This window comes from Nicotiana tabacum, chromosome 10 (assembly GCF_000715075.1).
Source record: "Nicotiana tabacum cultivar K326 chromosome 10, ASM71507v2, whole genome shotgun sequence".
In the NCBI taxonomy this organism is placed as follows: domain Eukaryota; kingdom Viridiplantae; phylum Streptophyta; class Magnoliopsida; order Solanales; family Solanaceae; genus Nicotiana; species Nicotiana tabacum.
In genome coordinates, this window is record NC_134089.1 from 401068 (window position 1) to 421805 (window position 20738).

Here is a 20738-nt window from a genome sequence, read left to right on the forward strand (position 1 = left end):
GGCATAAAGGTGGATCCTAAGAAGATTGAGGCTGTTCAGAATTGGCCCAGACCTACTTCGGTTATAGAAATTCGGAGTTTCCTGGGTTTGGCAGGTTATTATCTTCGGTTCGTGGAAGGGTTTTCATCTATAGCAAGCACATTGACCAGACTAACCCAGAAGGGTGTCCCATTCATATAGTCAGACGAATGTGAGTTGAGCTTTCAGAAGCTCAAGACTACTTTGACTACGGCGCCAGTGTTGGTATTACCCACAGGCTCTGGATCGTATACGGTATATTATGACGCATATCACATTGGGCTTGGTGCAGTATTAATTCAAGATTGCAAGGTAATTGCATATGCGTCGCAGCAGTTGAAAGTTCATGAGAAGAATTATCCTGCTCATGACTTAAAATTGGCAGCCATTATTCGTGCGCTAAAGATTTGTAGGCATTACCTCTACGGTGTCTCGTGTGAGGTATTTACTGATCATCGTAGCCTCCAGTATCTGTTCAAACAAAATGATCTTAATTTTAGGCAAAGAAGATGGATGAAGTTGTTGAAATACTATGATATCACCATTTTGTATCACCCCGAAAAGGCCAATGTGGTGGCCAATGCCTTGAGTAGAAAGGCTGCGAGTATGGGCAGTCTTGCGTATATTCCGATTGGTGAGAGGCCATTAGCTGCAGATGTTCAGACTTTGGCTAATCAGTTCATGAGGTAGATGTTTCAAAACCCAGTCGGGTTCTAGCTTGCACAGTCGCTCAGTCTTCTTTATATGAGCGCATCAGAGAGAGGCAGTATGATGATCCTCACTTACTTGTCCTTAAGGACACAGTGTGGCACGGTGATGCCAAACAGGTTGCTGTGGGGGAAGATGGGTTCTGCGAATGCAGGGTCGTATTTGTGTGCCTAATGTGGATGGGCTTCGTGAATTAATTCTTGAAGAAGCACAGAGTTCCCGGTATTCTATTCATCCAGGTACCGCCAAAATGTATCAAGATTTGCGGCAACATTATTGGTGGAGGAGAATGAAAAAGGATATAGTTACACATGTAGCTCAGTGTCTGAATTGTCAACAAGTTATGTACGAGCATCAAAGACCTGGTGGTTTGCTTCAGAAGTTAGAAATTCCTGAGTGGAAGTGGGAGCGTATCACTATGGATTTTGTTGTTGGGCTCCCATGGACTCAGAGAAACTTTGATGCAGTTTGCGTCATTGTGGACAGGTTGACCAAGTCAGCCCATTTCATTCCAGTGGCAGTTACCTATTCTTCAGAGAGGTTAGATGAAATTTACATTCGTGAGATTGCCCGCCTTCACGGTGTGCCCGTGTCTATTATTTCAGATCGAGGTACGCAGTTTACCTCACATTTCTGGAGGGCTGTACAACGTGAGTTAGGCACACGGGTGGAGTTGAGTACATCATTTCATCCACAGACAGACGGACAGTCAGAGCGCACTATTCAGATATTGGAAGATATGCTTCGCACTTGTGTTATAGACTTTGGAGGTTCTTGGGATTATTTCTTACCACTTGCGGAGTTTGCTTATAATAATAGCTACCAGTCGAGCATTCAGATGGCTCCATATGAGGCATTATATGGAAGGCGATGCCGATCGCCAGTTGGTTGGTTTGAACCGGGAGAGGCTCGGTTATTTGGTACCGATTTGGTACAGGATGCCTTGGATAAGGTCAAGATTATACAGGATCGACTTCACACAGCTCAGTCTAGGCAAAAGAGTTATGCCGACCGTAAAGTTCGTGATATTGCATTATGGTTGGAGAACGAATATTGCTCCGGGTTTCACCTATGAAAGGTGTAATGAGGTTCGGAAAGAAGGGCAAGTTGAGCCCTAGGTATATCGGACCCTTTGAAATTCTTGAAAGGGTGGGTGAAGTAGCCTACAGGCTTGCATTACCACCTAGTTTATCAGCGGTTCATCCGGTGTTCCATGTGTCTATGATCCGGAAATATCATGGTGATCCGTCCCATGTGTTAGATTTCAGCTCAGTCCAATTGGACAAAGATTTGACTTACGAGGAGGAGCCTGTGGCTATTCTAGCCCGGCAGGTCCGACAGTTGAAGTCAAAGAGTTATCCTTCAGTTCGGGTGCAATGGAGAGGTCAGCTGGTAGAGGCATCTACCTAGGAGTCCAATTCGGACATGCGGAGTAAATATCCACACTTATTCACCAGCTCAGGTATTTTTTTTCTAACTCCGTTTGAGAACGAACGGTTGTTTTAAAGGTGGAGAATGTGATGACCCAAAATGTCATCTTTAAATTTAATAAGTAATTCTATGTTCTAAGACCTTGAAAATCACCATTTATTATTTCTCGACTTGCGTCCGCAGTCCGTACAATTTTCTGGAAAGTTTTTATGTGAAAAATGGATTAAAGTGTGAAATAGAGCTTTAAAACTCAACTAAGTTGACTTTGTCAACATTTTGAGCAAACGGACCCGGATCAGTGTTTTGACAATTCCGGTAGGTCCGTATCGTGATTTGGGACTTGGGCGTATGCCCGAAATCGAATTTCGAGGTCCCTAACCCGACATATGGAATTTTGATGAAACTTGAAAGCTTAATGATCTGGTATAGGTCCACTATAATATTTATAACTTGTCTGCCGAATTTGGTGGGAATCGGAGTTGATTTGACGTGATTCGGACGTCCGGTTATAAAAATATAAGTTTTAAAATTTTCTTGAAAACCTCCTTTGATTTGGTGTCCGATTCGTAGTTCTAGGTGTCATTTTGGCGATTTGATCACGCGAGCAAGTTCGTATGATATTTTAGGACTTGTGTGCATGTTTGGTTTGGAGCCCCGAGGGCTCGGGTGAGTTTCGGATAGGCTACGGGATATTTTGGACTTTGAAAATCTGGTATTTTGCTGCAGCAGGTGTTCTGGCATGTCCTTCTTCGCGTTCGCGAAGGTATTCTCGCGAACGCGAAGAGTAAACTGGGCAGCTGAAGTTTTCTTCTTCGCGAACGCGAAGGCTTAGTCGCGAACGCGTAGTGTTAGGCACACCTGGGGGAGGGTTGATCATTCCTTCATCGCGAACGCGAGCAATGCCTCGCGAACGTGAAGGCCAGTGGGGGAAAGCCTTCACGAAGGAGGACTCGCGAACGCAAAAGCCACGGGCTGCTACTCATCGCGAATGAGACAGGCCCTTTGCGAACGCGAAGAAGGCCTAACCCCTGTGACTTAAAACGGAACCAAAGCGGGATTTTTTCCATTTTTCACAAACCCTCAATTATAACTCGGCTTAGGGGCGATTTCAAAGGAGTTTTTCACGATTTCGAACTGGGTAAGTGTTCTTTATCATATAGTGATTGTATTTCATAAATCTAAGCCTATATTCATCATTTATTTCGGATTTAGATGGAAGAAATTGAATTTTTTTTAAAACTTTCCAAAAATAAAAAATTAAGATATGAAGGTCCATTTGATATCGAAATTGGACAAATTTTATATGGTTTAACTCGTATCGGAACGGGTGTTCGGATTTCGTGAGTTTTTCCGAGATTTGAGACGTGGGTCCTACTACCGAATATTTTAATGAATTTTGGATTTTTATCCGAAAAATTTGTAAATTCATCTGGAATTAATTCCTATGATTCGTACTGAATATATCGAATTATTTGTGAATAGATTCGAAGATTTTGGAGGCAAATTTAAAAAGAAAAATTGTGGTTGAATAATTGATTGAAATTTGCAAATCGAGGTAAGTGTCGTGGTTAACCTTGACTCGAGGGAATAGAACCCTTAAATTATTTGTTATGTGAATTGCATGCGAACGACGTATAGGCGAGGTGACGAGTGTCTATACGTCGTCAAATTAATTGTTTGCCTGTTACTTGAAAAATCATAAATTATTTTAAATCATGAATCAATTTTTATAATAATTGTTTCTCTCCTATTCGTTGTAAAATATTAATTCTTGAATTCTTGCATTAATTATTACATGCTACTTGAATTATGTGTCTTAGTTATTATTTGACATTTAGCATATTAAATATTAAATTGCCTATTTTCTCCCTGATTTCTATAATAATTTGCTATTTGACATTGTTTATTTCATAATTAAATCATAATTATTGTATGCTTGTTGTCTTATAATTTTATATCAATTATTGCAATTATTTGGGAAATTTCTTCTATAAGAATTGGTAAATGAATATGTTGGAGGAGCGGGTTGCACACTGCAACAGAATTAATTATAATGAATATATTGGAGGATTGGGTTGTACGCCGCAACAAACTTATTAAAAAGTCCATATTGGAGGATCGGGTTGCACGTCGCAACGGACGTATTAAAAGTCCATATTGGAGGATCGGGTTGCACGCCGCAACAGAGTTATTTAAAAGTGGACATACATATATATATTGGTGGATCGGGTTGCACGCCGCAACAAACTTGATTAAAATGAATATCTTGGAGGAGCGGGTTGTACTCCGCAACATAACCGAATGTGAATATATTGTGAGAGCGAGTTGCATGCTGCAACAGAATTGAATGCGAATGTATTGTGAGAGCGAGTTGCACGCTGCAATAGAATTGATGAAAATAATAATTGGTTATGACTGCTGAGTTGGCTTCAATTATTATAAATGAGTTACCTGATTTATTTCTATTGTTGTTGCTGTTACTAATATTGCGTACAGGTAATGTAAGTGACCCGCCTTAGCTTCGTCACTACTTCGTCGAGGTTAGGCTCAGCACTTACCAGTACATAGGGTCGGTTGTACTGATACTGCACTCTGCACTTCTTGTGCAGATTTTGGAGTTGGTCCCAGCGGCGTACCATAGACTTGCTCGGATTTCAGCTACTAGAGGAGACTTGAGGTATAACTGCATGGCGTCCGCAGTTCTGAAGTCCCCTTCTATTTTACTTCAGTTGTGTGTTTATTTTCACAAAATTTTATTTTATTCAGACCTTTATTTGTATTTATTCTAGAAGCTCGTGCACTTATGACACCAATTCTGGGATGGTATTTAGACACCATCATTTTTATGGATTATTTCACTATATTTCAAACTTTTCTTCCGCATTTGTTTCTTTGATTATTAATAATTTAAAGATTGTTTAAAAATTAGTTAATATTATTATAACGTTGGCTTGCCTAGCAAGTGAAATGTTAGGCGCCATCACGGTCCGAAGGTGGGAATTTCGAGTCGTGACAAATAACAGGTAATTAACTTCATTAGTGTAAGAATTTAATGAGAATATTATACTGCTAGATTATGCTCAGACACGGATCAAAATTAGGTTACATTTAAATTAATGAGTTTAAATTATATACATCAATAATATAGGAATAATTTTATACTATTACGTCACCTTTATTTGTAATAACAGGTAATTAACTTGCTTTCTTTTCAAGATTAGGACTTATGAAGAGTTACCAATACCTTTTAGCATACACGAATTACTTATGTCATGGGCGGCTTTCCAACCATGCCCCATGACCCCTTGGATGTTCCCCACGGCGTCCTGGCAAGCCTCCCAAAGCCTAGCGCCATGGACGGCCTCGTGGTCTTGGCCGCGCCAAATGACAAGCGCATCTGTAACTATGTCGTCCCACCGATAGTTCTCGCCAGCGCCCAGCCGCAGGTAGATGCAAACAGCGGCGCGCGCGCAGACTCTGATGTTACAGATAAGGTTGCTGACAACGGACATGCTTCTACCTTGTAGGAATCTAAGCCATTTTTATTGTAAATATAGAGTAGTTTTACTTGCTGTATTTCCATTATGTCTGTTGGTTCCCGAAGTACACGCAAGTATACGTGGCCGTCAAGTAATAAAGTGACTCGAAAGTCGGATGTCGAATTCACAGAGACTTAAATTAATCGTTAACTAAGCAAGATAAAATCGATTAATTGTCCAAGATAATCAAGAGTTTGATTTTTATATTATAACTACTATTGTGAAATTTAAACACGTAACCCGGGGAGATATAGATTCCAGGGTTGTGGTCGGTTTATCAATCCTATTGGGTTCGTAATTACACCTGTTAATCCAAATTTTCTATGATTGCTAGTTGACCAGATCGTTTATATAAATAGCACGTTCCCACAATACTATCTGTCTATCCATAATACATCAATCCTATATTCCTATGGTCTTGAATCTATCATGAACAAATATAATACGATATTTAACTAAGCAAGACTGTTAGGTATATTCCTATCCTAACCGCGAAATCTTTCCCCGAGCCACGGGTTCAGAAACAAGCTCTCTTTAATTCTACTCTAATCTAAACACGGCTTTCCCAAGCATAGCATAGATAGTAAATAGAACTCAACTGTCATGCTTGAAAAAAAAAAATCGGGGCGTGTCATCCAAATCATCGGTCCGGTACTAGATGTAGCCTTTCCATGGCCAAACAATTAAGCAATTATGCACAGAATTAAAGAAACAACCAAAGATGATAACTCGAATTAACAGTAATATAATTAATAAACTTCAATATTCATGACAAGTACAACCCTAGAACGTGAAGTTTAGCTCCACATAGATATGGTAGCAAACACAACAAATCATCAAGAAAAAGTAAAGATTACTATGTTTGATGGAAGAAAGATGGAATCTGATGAATTCTGGCCTCTACGGTGGCTCCGTGCTCTCCCTAGGTCTAAAGTATGTCAAAAGTCCTCTAAAAATATTTTACATGTATTTATACTAAGTAGGGTCGGGCCCAGACGAAAATACATTTTCTAGCCGAAATAGGAAAACTTGCAAACTTATTGCTTTTCATGCATTGCACTGTGCGCTGCCCCGCACTGTGCGTTGCCCCGTGCGTCGCACTAGTACATTTCTTCAGCAGTTGCTTCTTCCTTGAATTTTGACGTCCAGAATTGATCCTTGACCCCCTAACACGATCTCAGCTTAATCCCTTGGGCTTTTACTCATACTTCAAAACTCCAAATAGCTCAAATTTGTTCCATAGCATCTACATAACTCAAAATTACTCCTACAAGGCATAAAATACGCAATTATTATAAAATACTGGCGATTAAAGCTCAAACTCAATTAATGTGTAGCAAATTAGAGTATAATTAGCGACTAAAATACGTAATTATAGCCTACCATCAACACCCCACACTTAAACCATTGCTCGTCCTTGAGCAATCAAACTACACTTTATATAGACACGACCGTTTTAAATAATTCTCCTAACTCATCACACCAAGAATCTTTAAAATAGACTAAGCACAAGAGTGTAACATCTTCCCCTCAAGATTTGACTCACAAGTACCATGCATTATTCACAACTCACTCTCTTACTCTAACATAGAGGTCAATGACATTACCTTTCCTTCATAAATCAAGTGCCCTTACACAACAAAAGAGAGTAGTTCCACACACAATAAAATTTAAGAACAATTAGGAACTCAAGATAGAAAGAATTACTCACTCTCAGAAATAACATTTATATGCCACAAAAGATGCACTATAGGCTTGTCCGTAGTGTACTGCTCTACTAATCGAGCTCATTCAGTCTAAGATCAAGTAGGACTTTAATTAGTTGTAATGTAGGTTGCGGGTCGGGTAGGATACATTTGGATATAAGAGTGACTACACCTCCCTAAGTACTTTAATACATACACTTTAACATTTAAAACTACAAACTTATGTCAAACCATAACTCCACCTTCACATCAATGTATATTAACTCCATACTTCTTTAAGTACAATTACATCAAGAGTCACCTCTATCAAGGAATATTTTTCACAGCAATACAACTATTTGTTTTCTTTCTTTTTCAATTCAAGTGGCTCTTACCTTTTCAAAATAGTGCACCTTTCTCCGTATTTTATTAGTTCCACTCAAAAGCCAAACCAACTACCCCACACTTTAACTTTTACAAAGTTCATTACAATTCAAGTACTCATGAGAGGTGAAAAAGTTCAAATAGATGGTTAATTCAAACAAATGGGTAAGGCTTGTAATGTGGTTGCCAAAGAAAAAGTATTATAGGCTCAAAGGGTTAACTACGATACATAACAATTAGGCGGGTAAAATATATAACTGGTTTAACAAAAAAATACCTATATCACTTTCAAGACTGAACAAAACTACTATTTCGCTTTGCAAATACACGGGGCAAGTTCTAGACATCAAATACAATGCACAGAATAACACCCAAACCTCACACACATATGGCACATAACTCACTCAGGATTGGACTCACCAAGACACTCTAGTCAAAGTAGTTAAGCAAAGTTAAGATCATACAATTTAAGGTACTTATACAAGAGTCAAAAACTAAGCCTAAGTGTCACAACCAAAGTACTCACTATTCTCAAGGCATAATAAAGTCAAGAGATATTGCTTCAATTCAATTCATAGCACAATGGCTCCTACTCCAAAAAAAATAAAACTAACTACACCCGGTTCAAACAAAACCCTTAGAAAAGAACCGCGGCACAAAGAAAAACCAAGGGGGAATTACTACACTATCTACAAAGAAAATCTTTTTGTCCTTTTTCTTTAGACTTAAGTCCCTCAAGAAACCTATTGAATGAGATCCATCGTCGGAAAAAGTCCATTTTTCTACTTTTTTGTTTCGATTTTCAATATTTCTTAAGAGCTACTTTAATACTACACAACTACAAAAACAAAAATAAGAAGTTAACATTTTTCTAACACACTACTACTAATCATCTAGAGAAATTCTCCCACCCCACACTTAAAGCAGTGCAGTATTTTCAATGCACAAATAAAGCAAAACAATAATGATGGTGGACAAGAAACTCCCTGAAAGGCCAAAGGCCGAAGCATCAGCGACTCACAGGGTACTCAGACTTCCTCTAGGCATGGTCCTTTATGTGGGCACCCCACACTTAGTTCTCACCATCTAGATCGCTTTTGCACTCTTCCAATGGCTTTGCTTCCTATGCTTATAATCCTACAAAATAAAAACAGACGCTACAAAAATAATATAATAAAAATAAAAATAAAATAGAGTAGTAAAGCTGGGTTGCCTACCAACAAGCGCCTGATTTAACGTCGGGGCACGACGTGAACCATTTTTTGCCTCCACCTTGAACTTATGAATTGAGCCCCTAATTTGGCTTCAGGCTTTCTTTTATGCTCCTGGGGTGGTAAGACAAATTTAATTAGGCCAAGCAACCAATATCGCATTCTACACTTCTTGGCCTTCAGACGAGGCATGCAATTTTGTCTCTGGCAAGACGAATTCAAGAATGTAAGCACCCCGTTCCTTGTCCATTGGCTCCTCCAAAAGCTCCGATGAGTCTATTTCCATGTCATCATCCAAACACAATGTTGAAAATTGTATGGCATGAGGACCAGTACGCCCCAATTCTAGAATTGCGTCACTATTTACATCCTCATATATACACACACTAGAGTCTTCAAGTATAATATTATCTACTTCCTCACATGGTTCTAGAACACTCTTTTCAGCATTGGCATCCTCAAGAAAAATATGGTCTAATGCTTGGTATTCTCGTTTTAGCTCCTCAATTTGGTCTAGAAGATTTTTTTTCAATTTCAGACAACACATCATTAAATTGTTGGGTGTTGAACGCATCAACCATCGTACTCAAATTTGCATCCAAGTTGTGCAAAGCCCAGCCAAACTTGTCAATTTCTTATACAAGATCAACTCTCTCATTCGACCAATCATTCACCAATTTTGTTAGAAGATAATGTCGTTCCACATATTCCCTTAATCGTGAATATCCGTCCCAATACCAACCCTTACTCCCATATTCAAATTCAGACCTCCTAGAGTTCAGGTCATGACAAGCCTAAAAGGACGAGCCATAAAAGTCTTCCGTCAACCAAGATTCTTCATCAATAACCTTACCTCCCGATATTTCATCCCCAGATGTCATGTTGAGAGAACTATGAACACACTAAGAGAAAAATCAAATTGTTATAAAAATAAAAATATTTACAATCAGAAAAAAATAAACAAAACCTATAAAGGTAAGAGTAAAAGTCTAATCTAAAAAAATAACTAAAAAGAAAAATTAAATACTTGAACAGAAATCAATTAAAAGCTTAACTTAGATAAACAATCAATAACTAAGTCACCGGCAACGACGCCAAAAACTTGTTGGTTCCCCAAGTACACGCAAGTATACGTGGCCATCAAGTAATAAAGTGACTCGAAAGTCGGATGTTGAACCCACACAGACTTAGATTAACCGTTAACTAAGAAAGCTAAAATTAGTTAATTGTCCAAGATAATCAAGAGTTTGATTTTTCTATTACAACTACTATTGCGAAATTTAAACGTGTAACCGAGGGAGATATAGATTCCAGGGTTGTGGTCGGTTTAACAATCCTCACTACTGGAGAATTCGCCTATGGCAACAAATGTTTTATAACAGTTTATAAACCGTTGCTATAGAGGGCTTATGGCAACGGGTGAACAATTCCAATAAAGCATGGGGGTACATTCGGCACACTTTAATCATAAAACCGTTGCACTTGCATGGAAACCGTTCCAATAACTATTTTTTTTGCAACGTCTCTTTTAACCGTTCCTATAGACGAATCTATTGCAACGGATATAAGAAAGAAAATTAATGGGAACGGTTATTAATTCCACTTAATTATTTCCCCCCCTGAATTTTCGTGAAACGCGCCAAAATCCCCAAATTATTTACATTCTATTTTTTTTACCTGTATTTTTTATGTAATAGTACTACTAATTAATTAAAAGGAGAAGGCCAAATTATTGAGCATCTCTAATCTCTCTGCCAAAGACCAAACACACCCAATCTCTCTGCCAAACCTCACTCACGCCAGTGACAGTCCCACGCCGGTGACACACTGCCGGCGACAGTCCCTCTGCCAACCTCTGTTAAACCCACCAAATCTCAGCAAACAATTCTCAACAGTTGAGCCCTAATTCGCACCATAAACAACCTCCTCCTTCAAACAATTGGAATCATCCAATAAGTTTAGGTTTTTTTCTCGATTAAGCTCCGCTAATACGTCAAGTTTTCACAGATCCCTAATTCTAGGTTTTTGCTCAATTCTCATAAATTTCTGATTTATTTCGCATGCTCTTCTTTTACTGGTTTTGCAATTTCTCAACAGTTGAGCCCTAATTCGCAGATTTCATTTCTCACTGAAGAAGAATTTGCCACTGGTAGCTGTGGAATAAATATCATCGTAAGTTCCTTTACTCCAGATTAATTGATTTTAATTTTATTTTTGGGGTATTTGAGCGATGTAGTGTTATTGATTGGAAATACACAATTTTTCTTGTGTTGTGATCTTTTTTTCTGGGGGAATATTGTGCTGATAATTTCACTCTCATGTAGAAATCAAGTAAATGATGAGACATGTGTCACCAAATTCAAGTAAGAACTTAGGTAAATAAAATGGAGACAAGGGCAAACAGAGAGCAGTTGGGTATTTGTTAGTACAAAGACTATGCGTGTCGACATGAATAATTTGAACTGATAATCTTTTAGGTATCAATTCAACATGAGTAAATTATTTATTATTTAAGAAGATGCTGCTGCCTGCCAACAAATGTCTACCTAAATACTAGCTAGCTAGGTTTTCTTATTAGTAGATTGTTAAGTTATATTATACTGACAAAGTCTTAGTCTTAAATAATTTAGTTAGATAATCAGTTTCTGTCAAAGAAAAAAAGCAGGAATAATTGTCCTTTGGAAAATTGTGAAGGAAATTTTCCACTGCATAATTAATGCTGTAAATTAAATTACTTCCCTACTGCTACACTTGGCATCAATTACTGCAGGAGTCATTAAGGTTGGAGTATTTCAATTTTCTTTCCGCACTTGGTTGTTTACTATAAGACAATATTTTCTCTGTGTTATACATCTAATGTCTAATAGTTTTTTTGCGTAAAGGGTTATTTGTTCCTTCTTTATTTCTTTTTTAAAACCTTCTGTGTATATGCAGTATGAATAAGCAGAGTGATTTATCATAAATGGTCAACAAAGACTTTGCAGTTCAAGTTTTTGGTGGACTGCTTTTCTTAACGTGGTTTGGATACATGGTATAGACAATTATAACTGTATTATATGACAATGGATTTTCAAAAGAAAAAAAATCCAAAATGCAGCTGATCTTGTATACCTCTTTGCCTGATTAACAGAATTTGGTATGCTAACGCATTTATTATTATTTTTCATTCGATGAGAATGAAGTTGTAAAAGAGTTGGGTAGCTTTCTCGGCACATTGGCAAGGAATGGGACCTTTTGTCCGCTTAATATATTTAATTGGAGGAAACTAGACACAAAAGATGATATGTGTAAATATATCAAGGTTTGAAGTTCTCAATTTTCAATAAGCGTGGATGATATTTTATTTTTTTTACACTAATCTAATAGCACCAAATTTGTAGGCAAAATATGACATCCTCGAGGAGGCGAAACCATGGGTTTTTCATTCAATTCAGGTTGCTTGGAGAAAGTATAAGAATCAATTGAAGAAGGATTACTTTGAATACTATGCCAATGACGAGCTTCGAATGGAGAATAGGCCGGTAGATGTTTCGGAATCTCACTTTAAGGATCTTCTTAACTATTGGAACTCTGATTCCCACAAGGTAAACTTGAGAAAAGGATTAATATTTACTCTAATCTTGTGAATTCAATAAGCTTTTCACTAAGCATATACGTTGGTTACTCTGTGGTGAAAATAATACACTTTTGTACTGCAGAGCAGATTCTGCTAAGCTCTGTTTTAGCTGTGGCCGTGAAGTTCATTCCAATAATCATCTTTTCACTAAGCATACACGTTGGTTACTCTGTGATTCTTCTCCGGCTTCTATATTGTGTTGTACGGACAGTTCTGTTTTCTGTCACAACTGTGATTGGGAATCTCATAATCTGGTTGTTTATTCCAGTTTTGGGTGCTATAGGTAGGTTAGACATATCTAGTTAAGGTGATTTCTACTTTTCTGCAGCACTTGTTTGCAGCACTTGATTTCTCCTTTTCTGCAGCACTTGTTTGGGGGCAATGAGTTTTGGAGAAACAAACCATGCTGCCAAATCTTGAGTTATATTTTCATTGATGCTGCCAAATGTATTGACTCATTTTATTTGCAAAAACAATCCAAAACCAACATTGAGAATCGAAAAAAATTGAAGCACCCACACACTGCTGGCAAGACAAGTTTTGCTCTAATCCGTGAGGTCTAGCATTTAAACTTTTTTACACTATCTTTACTAATGCCCCAACTCTATTCCCAAGAAGTATCTCAAGTCTTTAATCTTGAAATTCTTCTGCAGTATAAGTTTTGCCTCCTGAACTAACTAACAAAATCTAACTAATTGTAACTAACTCCAAATCTGGTAATAATGTTACAACACTTCCAAAAATTAAAGTATATGCTTATGTACAAACACAGTTTGTACTCCCAGCTGCATAGGTCTGTAATGGGACCTAAGCATCCAGGTCATATAAGATTGTATGGACGTGCGGTTACCAAGACCATCTTAAAAAGGAAAATGGAAAATTTTGGACCCTCTTTAAATGTTACAGAGGACAGGATGCAACAGAAAATGGAGGAAATGGAAGAGAGGATGCAACAAAGGATGTTGGAAAAATTCAATGCACACAAGGATGCTTGGGAACAAGAAATTACACTTAATGTCGTTTCACAACTTCGACGTATGAATTCAGGATTACAAATTGATCCTAACATGCTGAACTTTAGTGTTCGTTCACCTGGAGAAGCTTTATCTGCACAACAAAATGTTATTCAATTAATCAATCGCCTCTCTACTGATAGTAACAATCGAGGTTAGTACTTACTCCAAATGTTACACCCCTTCTTTTCTTTCTTCTTCTTCTTCTTCTTCTTCTTCTTCTTCTTCTTCTTCTCTGTTCATAATTTGTTTTCTTATTGTTTTCTCTTTCTCTCTCCCTTTCTTCTATCTTGCTTCATGCACGCAATATGTTTGACAATATTTCTTAGAGGAAAATTAGTATGCTGGCCAAGTCCGATTAATATAGTAATTTTTTTTTATCTTCTACTGGTTGTGTGGCTTTCGATAGTTTGATGTTGTTTAAGTGGTGAATCTTTAATTAGACTTTGTTTGTGTCTTCGCGTGTAGTTCGGATATTACCATCTCCTCCTTGACATCTAGTTGTTGTTAGTTCGTGCTTTTAGCCGATTGATAAATTAGCTTGGTTGTTCTGTTGGTTGATAGTTGCATTCAGTTAGTTTCTCTTGATAAGGATCTGTTAGTATCCATGTTTTAGGATTTAAATGGTTGTTACATGAAAATATGCGAGACACTATTGTTTTATTACATAGAAACAATTAAGCCAACTATAGTTGCTTGAGGTTGAGGTTTGCAGATTTGGTATTGAAATTCTCATCTTCATTAGGTGAATACAGCTAGTTCTCAGTAGTAATATAGTGGCATAAATGATGTAAATCTTTATTTTCTTCTTGTCTATTGCTATACCCAATCCATGGGAGTTGAGGTCTCGAAGGAACTTGCAAGAATGGTAGGTCACAAAATTTCATAGTTTAATTGAGAAGCTTCACAAACAATGTTTTCCGCTGGCTAGCCATGATGTATAGAAATGGGGAGAAGGGAATAATGGCGTCTTTTCTGTCAAGTCCTAAGCTTCTTGTCTGGGAGGAGTACACTTTTCAATATCTTTTGGTATCTTCCTAGGGTTCCGAGAAAGGTTGTTTCACCTGGCTAGCTATGAGGGGGTTATTATTGATGTTAACTAGCATTTAGTTGGATTTTCCATATCTGTGTGAATAATTATTATCTTTGAATGAAGAAATCGAACTAATGTTAGACGTGTAATAAGAAACAGAAAGTTGGGCGTTAGCTTTCAGAGCTTAGAGTTCTTGTCAGAATTGTGGCATGACTTATTTTCAGCCTCCTTTTAGATTATTTAATAATGATCATAGAGTTAGGACTTCAGTTTTGTGAGCTTGAGTGTTGCGCTGTCTTTAATTTCTTAAGTTGTCGACGTGAAACTCGTGATGAGTAAGGTTTGCTTCCTTTAGCCCAAGAATCACCTCATAAACTTGCTACCGGCATTAACTTCTTCACTAGAGATTATAACCATTCACTTCCTTCAACTGGAGAATCTTGAACCTGGGAATATAATATGCTCTTCCACACATGAGGAGTAACCTTTAGAAGAATACTTTTGCTATCTTAATTAAATGTTGTTACTGTCACAATTTAACTGATCTTGAAAGCAAGATACTTTTGCTATTGTGACTGAACCTAGTTATGTTATTATCTTGCTCTAGTAATTCTATGCTTCCCCCTCTCAACTTACTGTCACTTTCTTGATAAAATTCTCTGCTGTGAAATTTGTTTTTACGCTTTCCAATTATGTTGGAACTGGAAAGGCCATTATGATTTTCCCGTATTTAACACGAAGTTTAATTAAATTACTTGCTTTTTTGTCCATACTTGCTTGAATTGTCAACTAGCGCTTGAAGGTAATGACTTGATTTATCTTTTTTGTAGGTGGTGAAAATGGTGAAAGGGAAGACGGAGACATTGGCGATCTAGACCTTACTTAAGAAGATTTTTGGATTATTGCAGAAATTTTAGATGTTTTAATAATATTTTATGCTAACACTTGAATTGTAAACGCTTATGCATGCACTTGGATGGGTTTGAATATTTTGCTTTGATGGATATTAATTACTAGTTTGTTTGACAATTATTTTGGATTGTAAAAGTTTATGAGTAATTTATTATGTGACTTATATACATTTTGGTGTATTAAAATTTATAATTATACAGCGAGGTGTGTGTGTGTATATATATATATATATATCTCACAGTTAATTAAGTTGTTGGATTGGCAATAGGATACAAAATATAATTTAATAGATAGTGTAAACAATTGCAATAGGTCACACAATCCGTTGCAATAGGATTTGTAAACCGTCCCACTAGGTAAATCAAACCTATTGTAAGTAAGCGTTGCAATATGAAAAATCGTAACAATAGAATTAGAAAACCGTTGTGATATCATTAGATTGTTTTGAGGATCTCGAAATGAATCGTCCTAGGGAGGCTATCCACCCCGTCAGCCTCTACACGGCCTTTATATTATCCTCTATTGTGATATCCTCGATAGCTTTGATTTTATCGGGGCTGATCTTGATTCCCCGGTTGGACACCATGAAACCAAAAAACTTGCCCGAGCCAACCCCGAATGCACACTTTTCGGGATTGAGCTTCATATTGTACTTCCTCAGTATATTGAAAGTCTCCTGCAAATGCCTTAAATGGTCCTCTGCTCGCATGGACTTAATTAACATGTCATCAATATATACTTTCATTGATTTTCCTATTTGTTCTTCTAACATTTGGTTTACTAGGCATTGATAAGTTGCACCAGTATTTTTTAAACCGAATGGCATTACATTATAATAGTAGGTGTCGTACTTAGTGATAAACAAGGTCTTTTCCTGATCCTCCGGGTTCATCTGTATCTGGTTGTACCCGGAGTAGGCATCGAAAAAAACTGAGAGTCTCGTGGCTGGCCGTGGAATCGATCATACGATCGATATTAGGCAAAGGAAAAGAATTCTTGGGGCATGCTTTATTTAGGTCTTTATAATCTATACACATTCTAAGTTTGTTTCCCTTCTTAGGGACTACCACTATGTTTGACCTCGGACTGGGGCCTTCATTTATGCTTCACCGGGCAGAATTTAGAGTCCAGGCTTAGTTTGTGAGTGGTAATTTATGGTGGTATCCTTGTCATATCGAGGTGGGATCAAGAAAAGCAATACATGTTAGCTTTAAGGAAATGAATAAGATTTTTCCTGAGCTCGGGGGTTAGCCCCGTGCCCAGGTATACCTTTCGTTCGGGCTGATGCTTGGCCAATGTGACTTGTTCCAGCTCTTCGACCGTTGACTTGGTAGGTTCGGAGACATCGGGAATTACGAAGGATCGAGGGATCTAGTAGTCGTCATCCTCTTCGATCCCTTGCTCCTGCAATTGGGTCGAGGCCGGTATCTGTAATTGCTATTTGGCCTCCTGCTTTCCCTTCGATCCCTTCGTTGATGAGATTGCCGATACCGATATCACTTCATCGACTGAAAATATTTCCTTGGCGGTGGGTTGCTCCCCGTACACTGTTTTAACTCCCTCAGATATCAGGAACTTCAGAACTTGGTTAAGGGTCGAGTGCACTGCCCTCATGTTATGGATCCAAGGCCTTCTGAGCAGGGAGTTGTACCTCATGTCACCATCGATCATATGGAACTTTGTTTCTTTGATGGTCCCGACCACGTTCACTGGTAAAGTAATTTCACCTTTGGTGGTTTCACTTGCCATTTTGAAGCCGTTAAGTACTCGGGCTGCGAGCACAATTTGATCTTGTAGGCCGAGTTGTTCTACGACCCTCGATCGAATAATGTTGGCCGAGCTACCTTAATCAATCTAAACACGTTTAACTTGAATTTTATTCATAAGGACAGATATTACCAGTGCGTCGTTGTGGGGTTGTAAGATCCTCTATGCATCCTCGTCATTGAAAGACAATGTCCCTTCCGGTACATAGTCTCGAGTCCATTTTCCCCTCGTGATCGACACCTTGGTGCGCTTGAATACGGGCCCCTGAGGAATATCGACCCCTCCAACAATCATGTGGATCATGTTCTGCGGCTCTTCTTTCTTATTCTGTCTATTTGAATCTCTGTTCTTGAAATGGTTTTTAGCCTCATCGCTTAAGAGTTCTTGAAGATGCCCTTCGTTAAACAAACGGGCTACCTCCTCCCTCAGCTGTCTGCAACTTTCTATTCTATGACCATGGGTGCCATGATATTTGCACATTTGATTAGGATTTCTCTGGGCCGGATCAGTCTGTAGAGGTTAGGGCCACCTGGTGTCTTTGATGCGCCCAATGGCCGATCCAATAGCTGATGCATCAATATTGAAGTTGTATTTTGATAGTCGTGGTGCTTCTTTGGGTTCAACATTTCTGTCGAAGCCACTCTTACTCATGAGCCCTCAAGAGATATATCCTCGATCATTTCTTATCAATTCAAACGGGGTTGCGTCCAGGCCCATTGTTTCTACGATTTCCACCGTATGGCTGATATCGATCTCTGTTTGACCGTGGTTCCCGGTCAATATCCCTTTTAACTCTGTCGACGGTCCTATTTGGATAAACGGACCCGGAAGGAGTCCCCAGCTGGTCATCCTCGACCCTAATCTTTGACTGGTACCGATTATGCACATCGACCTAGGTTACAGCTGGATATTTGATCAAGTTCTGCTTCAACTATTGTTAGGCTACCGAACTTCATATGTTTAAGTGAAAGCCTGAACGGACCAATCCTCGGCGACCGGGAGCAGATCCATACGTTCCATTTGGAACCAAGATACGAACTCTCTGAGCATCTCATTGTCTTTCTGTATGAATTTGCAGAGGTTCAACTTTGTAGTCTCGACCTTTATCGCTCCAGCGTGCGCTTTGACGAATGAATCTGCGAGCATGGCAAAAGAATCAATGGAGTTAGGTGGTAAATTATGGTACCATATCATCGCCCCCTTTGATAAAGTTTCTCTGAATTTCTTTAGCAGTACGAAATGTATCTCATCGTCCTCTAGATCGTTCTCCTTTATTGCGCACGTGTAAGAAGTGACATTCTCGTTAGGATCGGTAGTTCCATTATACTTGGGAATTTATGGCATGCATAATTTCTTCGGAATAGGCTTAGGAGCCGCGTTCGGGGGGAACGGATTTTGTACGAACTTCTTTGAATCCAAAACCTTCAAAATCGGTGGTGCTCCCAAAATTTGATCAACTCGGGAGTTATATGTTTCCACTTTTTTGTCATTCATTTCAATCTTCTTCTCCCCCGATTCAATTCTCTTTGTCAGCTCCTCGAACATTTTCAAAATAGCGGGGTCGGTCCCTGACTCATTCACATTTGACCTCCCCAGTACTGGTTCGGCCCTGTGAATAATTTCCTATGATGCCTCGGGTTCGACCCTACTCGGTGTGTGGTTCTAATTTTGAAGTTGTGCTATTGAAGCTTGTTGATCCTGTGGCATTTCGAATATAATTTGAAGGCTGATTCTGCCTTTTTTGCCGCCCTGTGCGTTTTGACACGCTGATCGAACGTCTCTGCGGATGCTATTTTTGGGGTCAATGCCCAGATTTGCATTCAGGGCAACATGGGAACTGACGTCGATGGGGTCTGCAACTGGTACTCCCTCGAGTTCAACTGGAAGCATTTCGTTTCCTGGGGCGGCTACGTTGTCATTTTCGCAATGAAAACCAAGGCCATTGTCAATGTGTGTGGGTACTGCTTGAGAGTTCGACATGCTGATCCTGGAATCAAAAACGCTTACAAGAACAAGTATAAACCAGTGTGTGTTATGAAAATTATCACCATGCAATCACTATTATCCTTAGCCCCACGGTGGGCGCCAAACTGTTTACCCTAAAAATGGATAACAATTGAATTTATATGTGGTTTTAAGGATACGTGATTTTACTTGGTACAAACTAAGAAAATGTGCAAATTGATATTGATATTGATTATAAAGAAAAATAAAAGCAAACCAAATGAGATGTGCAACTTTGGCCCTCGAGCTCAGTTACCCTCAAACCAAATGAAATAGCAAATGAGATATGAGCAGAGTAACAGAGTATTGAGAACCTAAAGAAAAGAATAGTATATTATTTTTTTTGCGTGAATGTCCGCCCTTTACCAATTGTTAGACCCCCTTTATATAGTAGGGGAGTCCTACTTATGGTACAATTCTAAATACGGTAAAAAATTCCATGATTGGCTAATTAATCTCTCCTTGATTTATGTCGTGATTTCCACCGAGATTCTCCCCTAATTGCGGTTATAACATTTTTTTTGTTACTTGGCTCGATCTTGATCCTGGCCGATCTCGATCGTGGCCGACCTTGATCTTGATCGGTCTATTGGTTCTAATCTTGATTAATCATACGAAGGGCAAAACTCAGTTTTGACCATATACAATACTCTAATTTGCTATATTTTAATTGAGTTTGAGCTTTAATTGCTAGTGTTTTGCACTAATTGCGTGTTTTATGCCTCGTAGGAGTGATTCTGAGTTATGTAGATGTTATGGAATGAATTCGAGCTATTTGGAGCTTTGAAGTCTAAGTAAAAGCCCAAGGGATTAAGCTGGGATCGTGTTCGGGGGTCGAGGATCAATTGTGGACGTCAAATTCAAGGAAGAAGCAACTGTTGAAGCAATGCACTAGTGCGAGGCACTGTGTGAGGCACTGTGCGACGCATTAGAGCAAAGTTTTGTCAGAAATCTCCAAAGTTCATAGACTGTTTTTTTTGTGGTCTGACAGGAAAAAGCACTAGTGCGACGCACGGGGCAACGCATAGTGCGACGCATGAAAAGCAATAAGTTTGCAAGTTTTTTTATTTTGGCTAGAAAATGTGTTTTCGTCTGGGCCCGACCCTACTTAGTATAAATATATGTAAAAACATTTTTAGAGGACTATTGACATACTTTAGACCTAGGGAGAGCACGGAGCCGCGATGGAGGCCGGAGTTCATCAGATTTCATCTTTCTTCCATCAAACTTAGTAATCTTTACTTTTTCTTGATGATTTATTGTTTTGCTACCATGTCTATATAGAGCTAAATTTCACGTTCAGGGTTTTGGTTGTCATGAATATTGAAATTTATTAATTATATTACCGTTAATTCAAGTTATCATCTTTGGTTGTTTCTCTAATTCTGTGCATAATTGCTTAATTGTTTGGCCAGCA

At 38.6% G+C, this 20738-nt stretch overlaps 1 protein-coding gene across 4 annotated transcripts; it reads left to right on the top strand.

Moving 5' to 3' along the window:
• The first annotated feature begins 10628 nt into the window (after window positions 1–10628).
• LOC107773588 (uncharacterized) lies at window positions 10629–15719 on the top strand. Of its 4 annotated transcripts, none has more exons than XM_075222410.1 (8): window positions 10629–10997; window positions 11092–11148; window positions 11911–12007; window positions 12152–12277; window positions 12357–12560; window positions 12680–12875; window positions 13499–13759; window positions 15469–15719. In XM_075222410.1, exons 3-8 carry the CDS (start codon window positions 11939–11941, stop codon window positions 15522–15524), a joined length of 912 nt encoding a protein of 303 aa, XP_075078511.1. In that variant the 5' UTR covers window positions 10629–10997; window positions 11092–11148; window positions 11911–11938; the 3' UTR covers window positions 15525–15719. The 4 variants fall into 4 exon arrangements, with proteins under 4 accessions (XP_075078511.1, XP_075078513.1, XP_075078514.1 ...); XM_075222412.1 differs by having other exon boundaries at window positions 10637–10997; window positions 12159–12277; XM_075222413.1 differs by lacking the exon at window positions 11911–12007 and having other exon boundaries at window positions 10637–10997.
• The last annotated feature ends 5019 nt before the right edge of the window (window positions 15720–20738 follow it).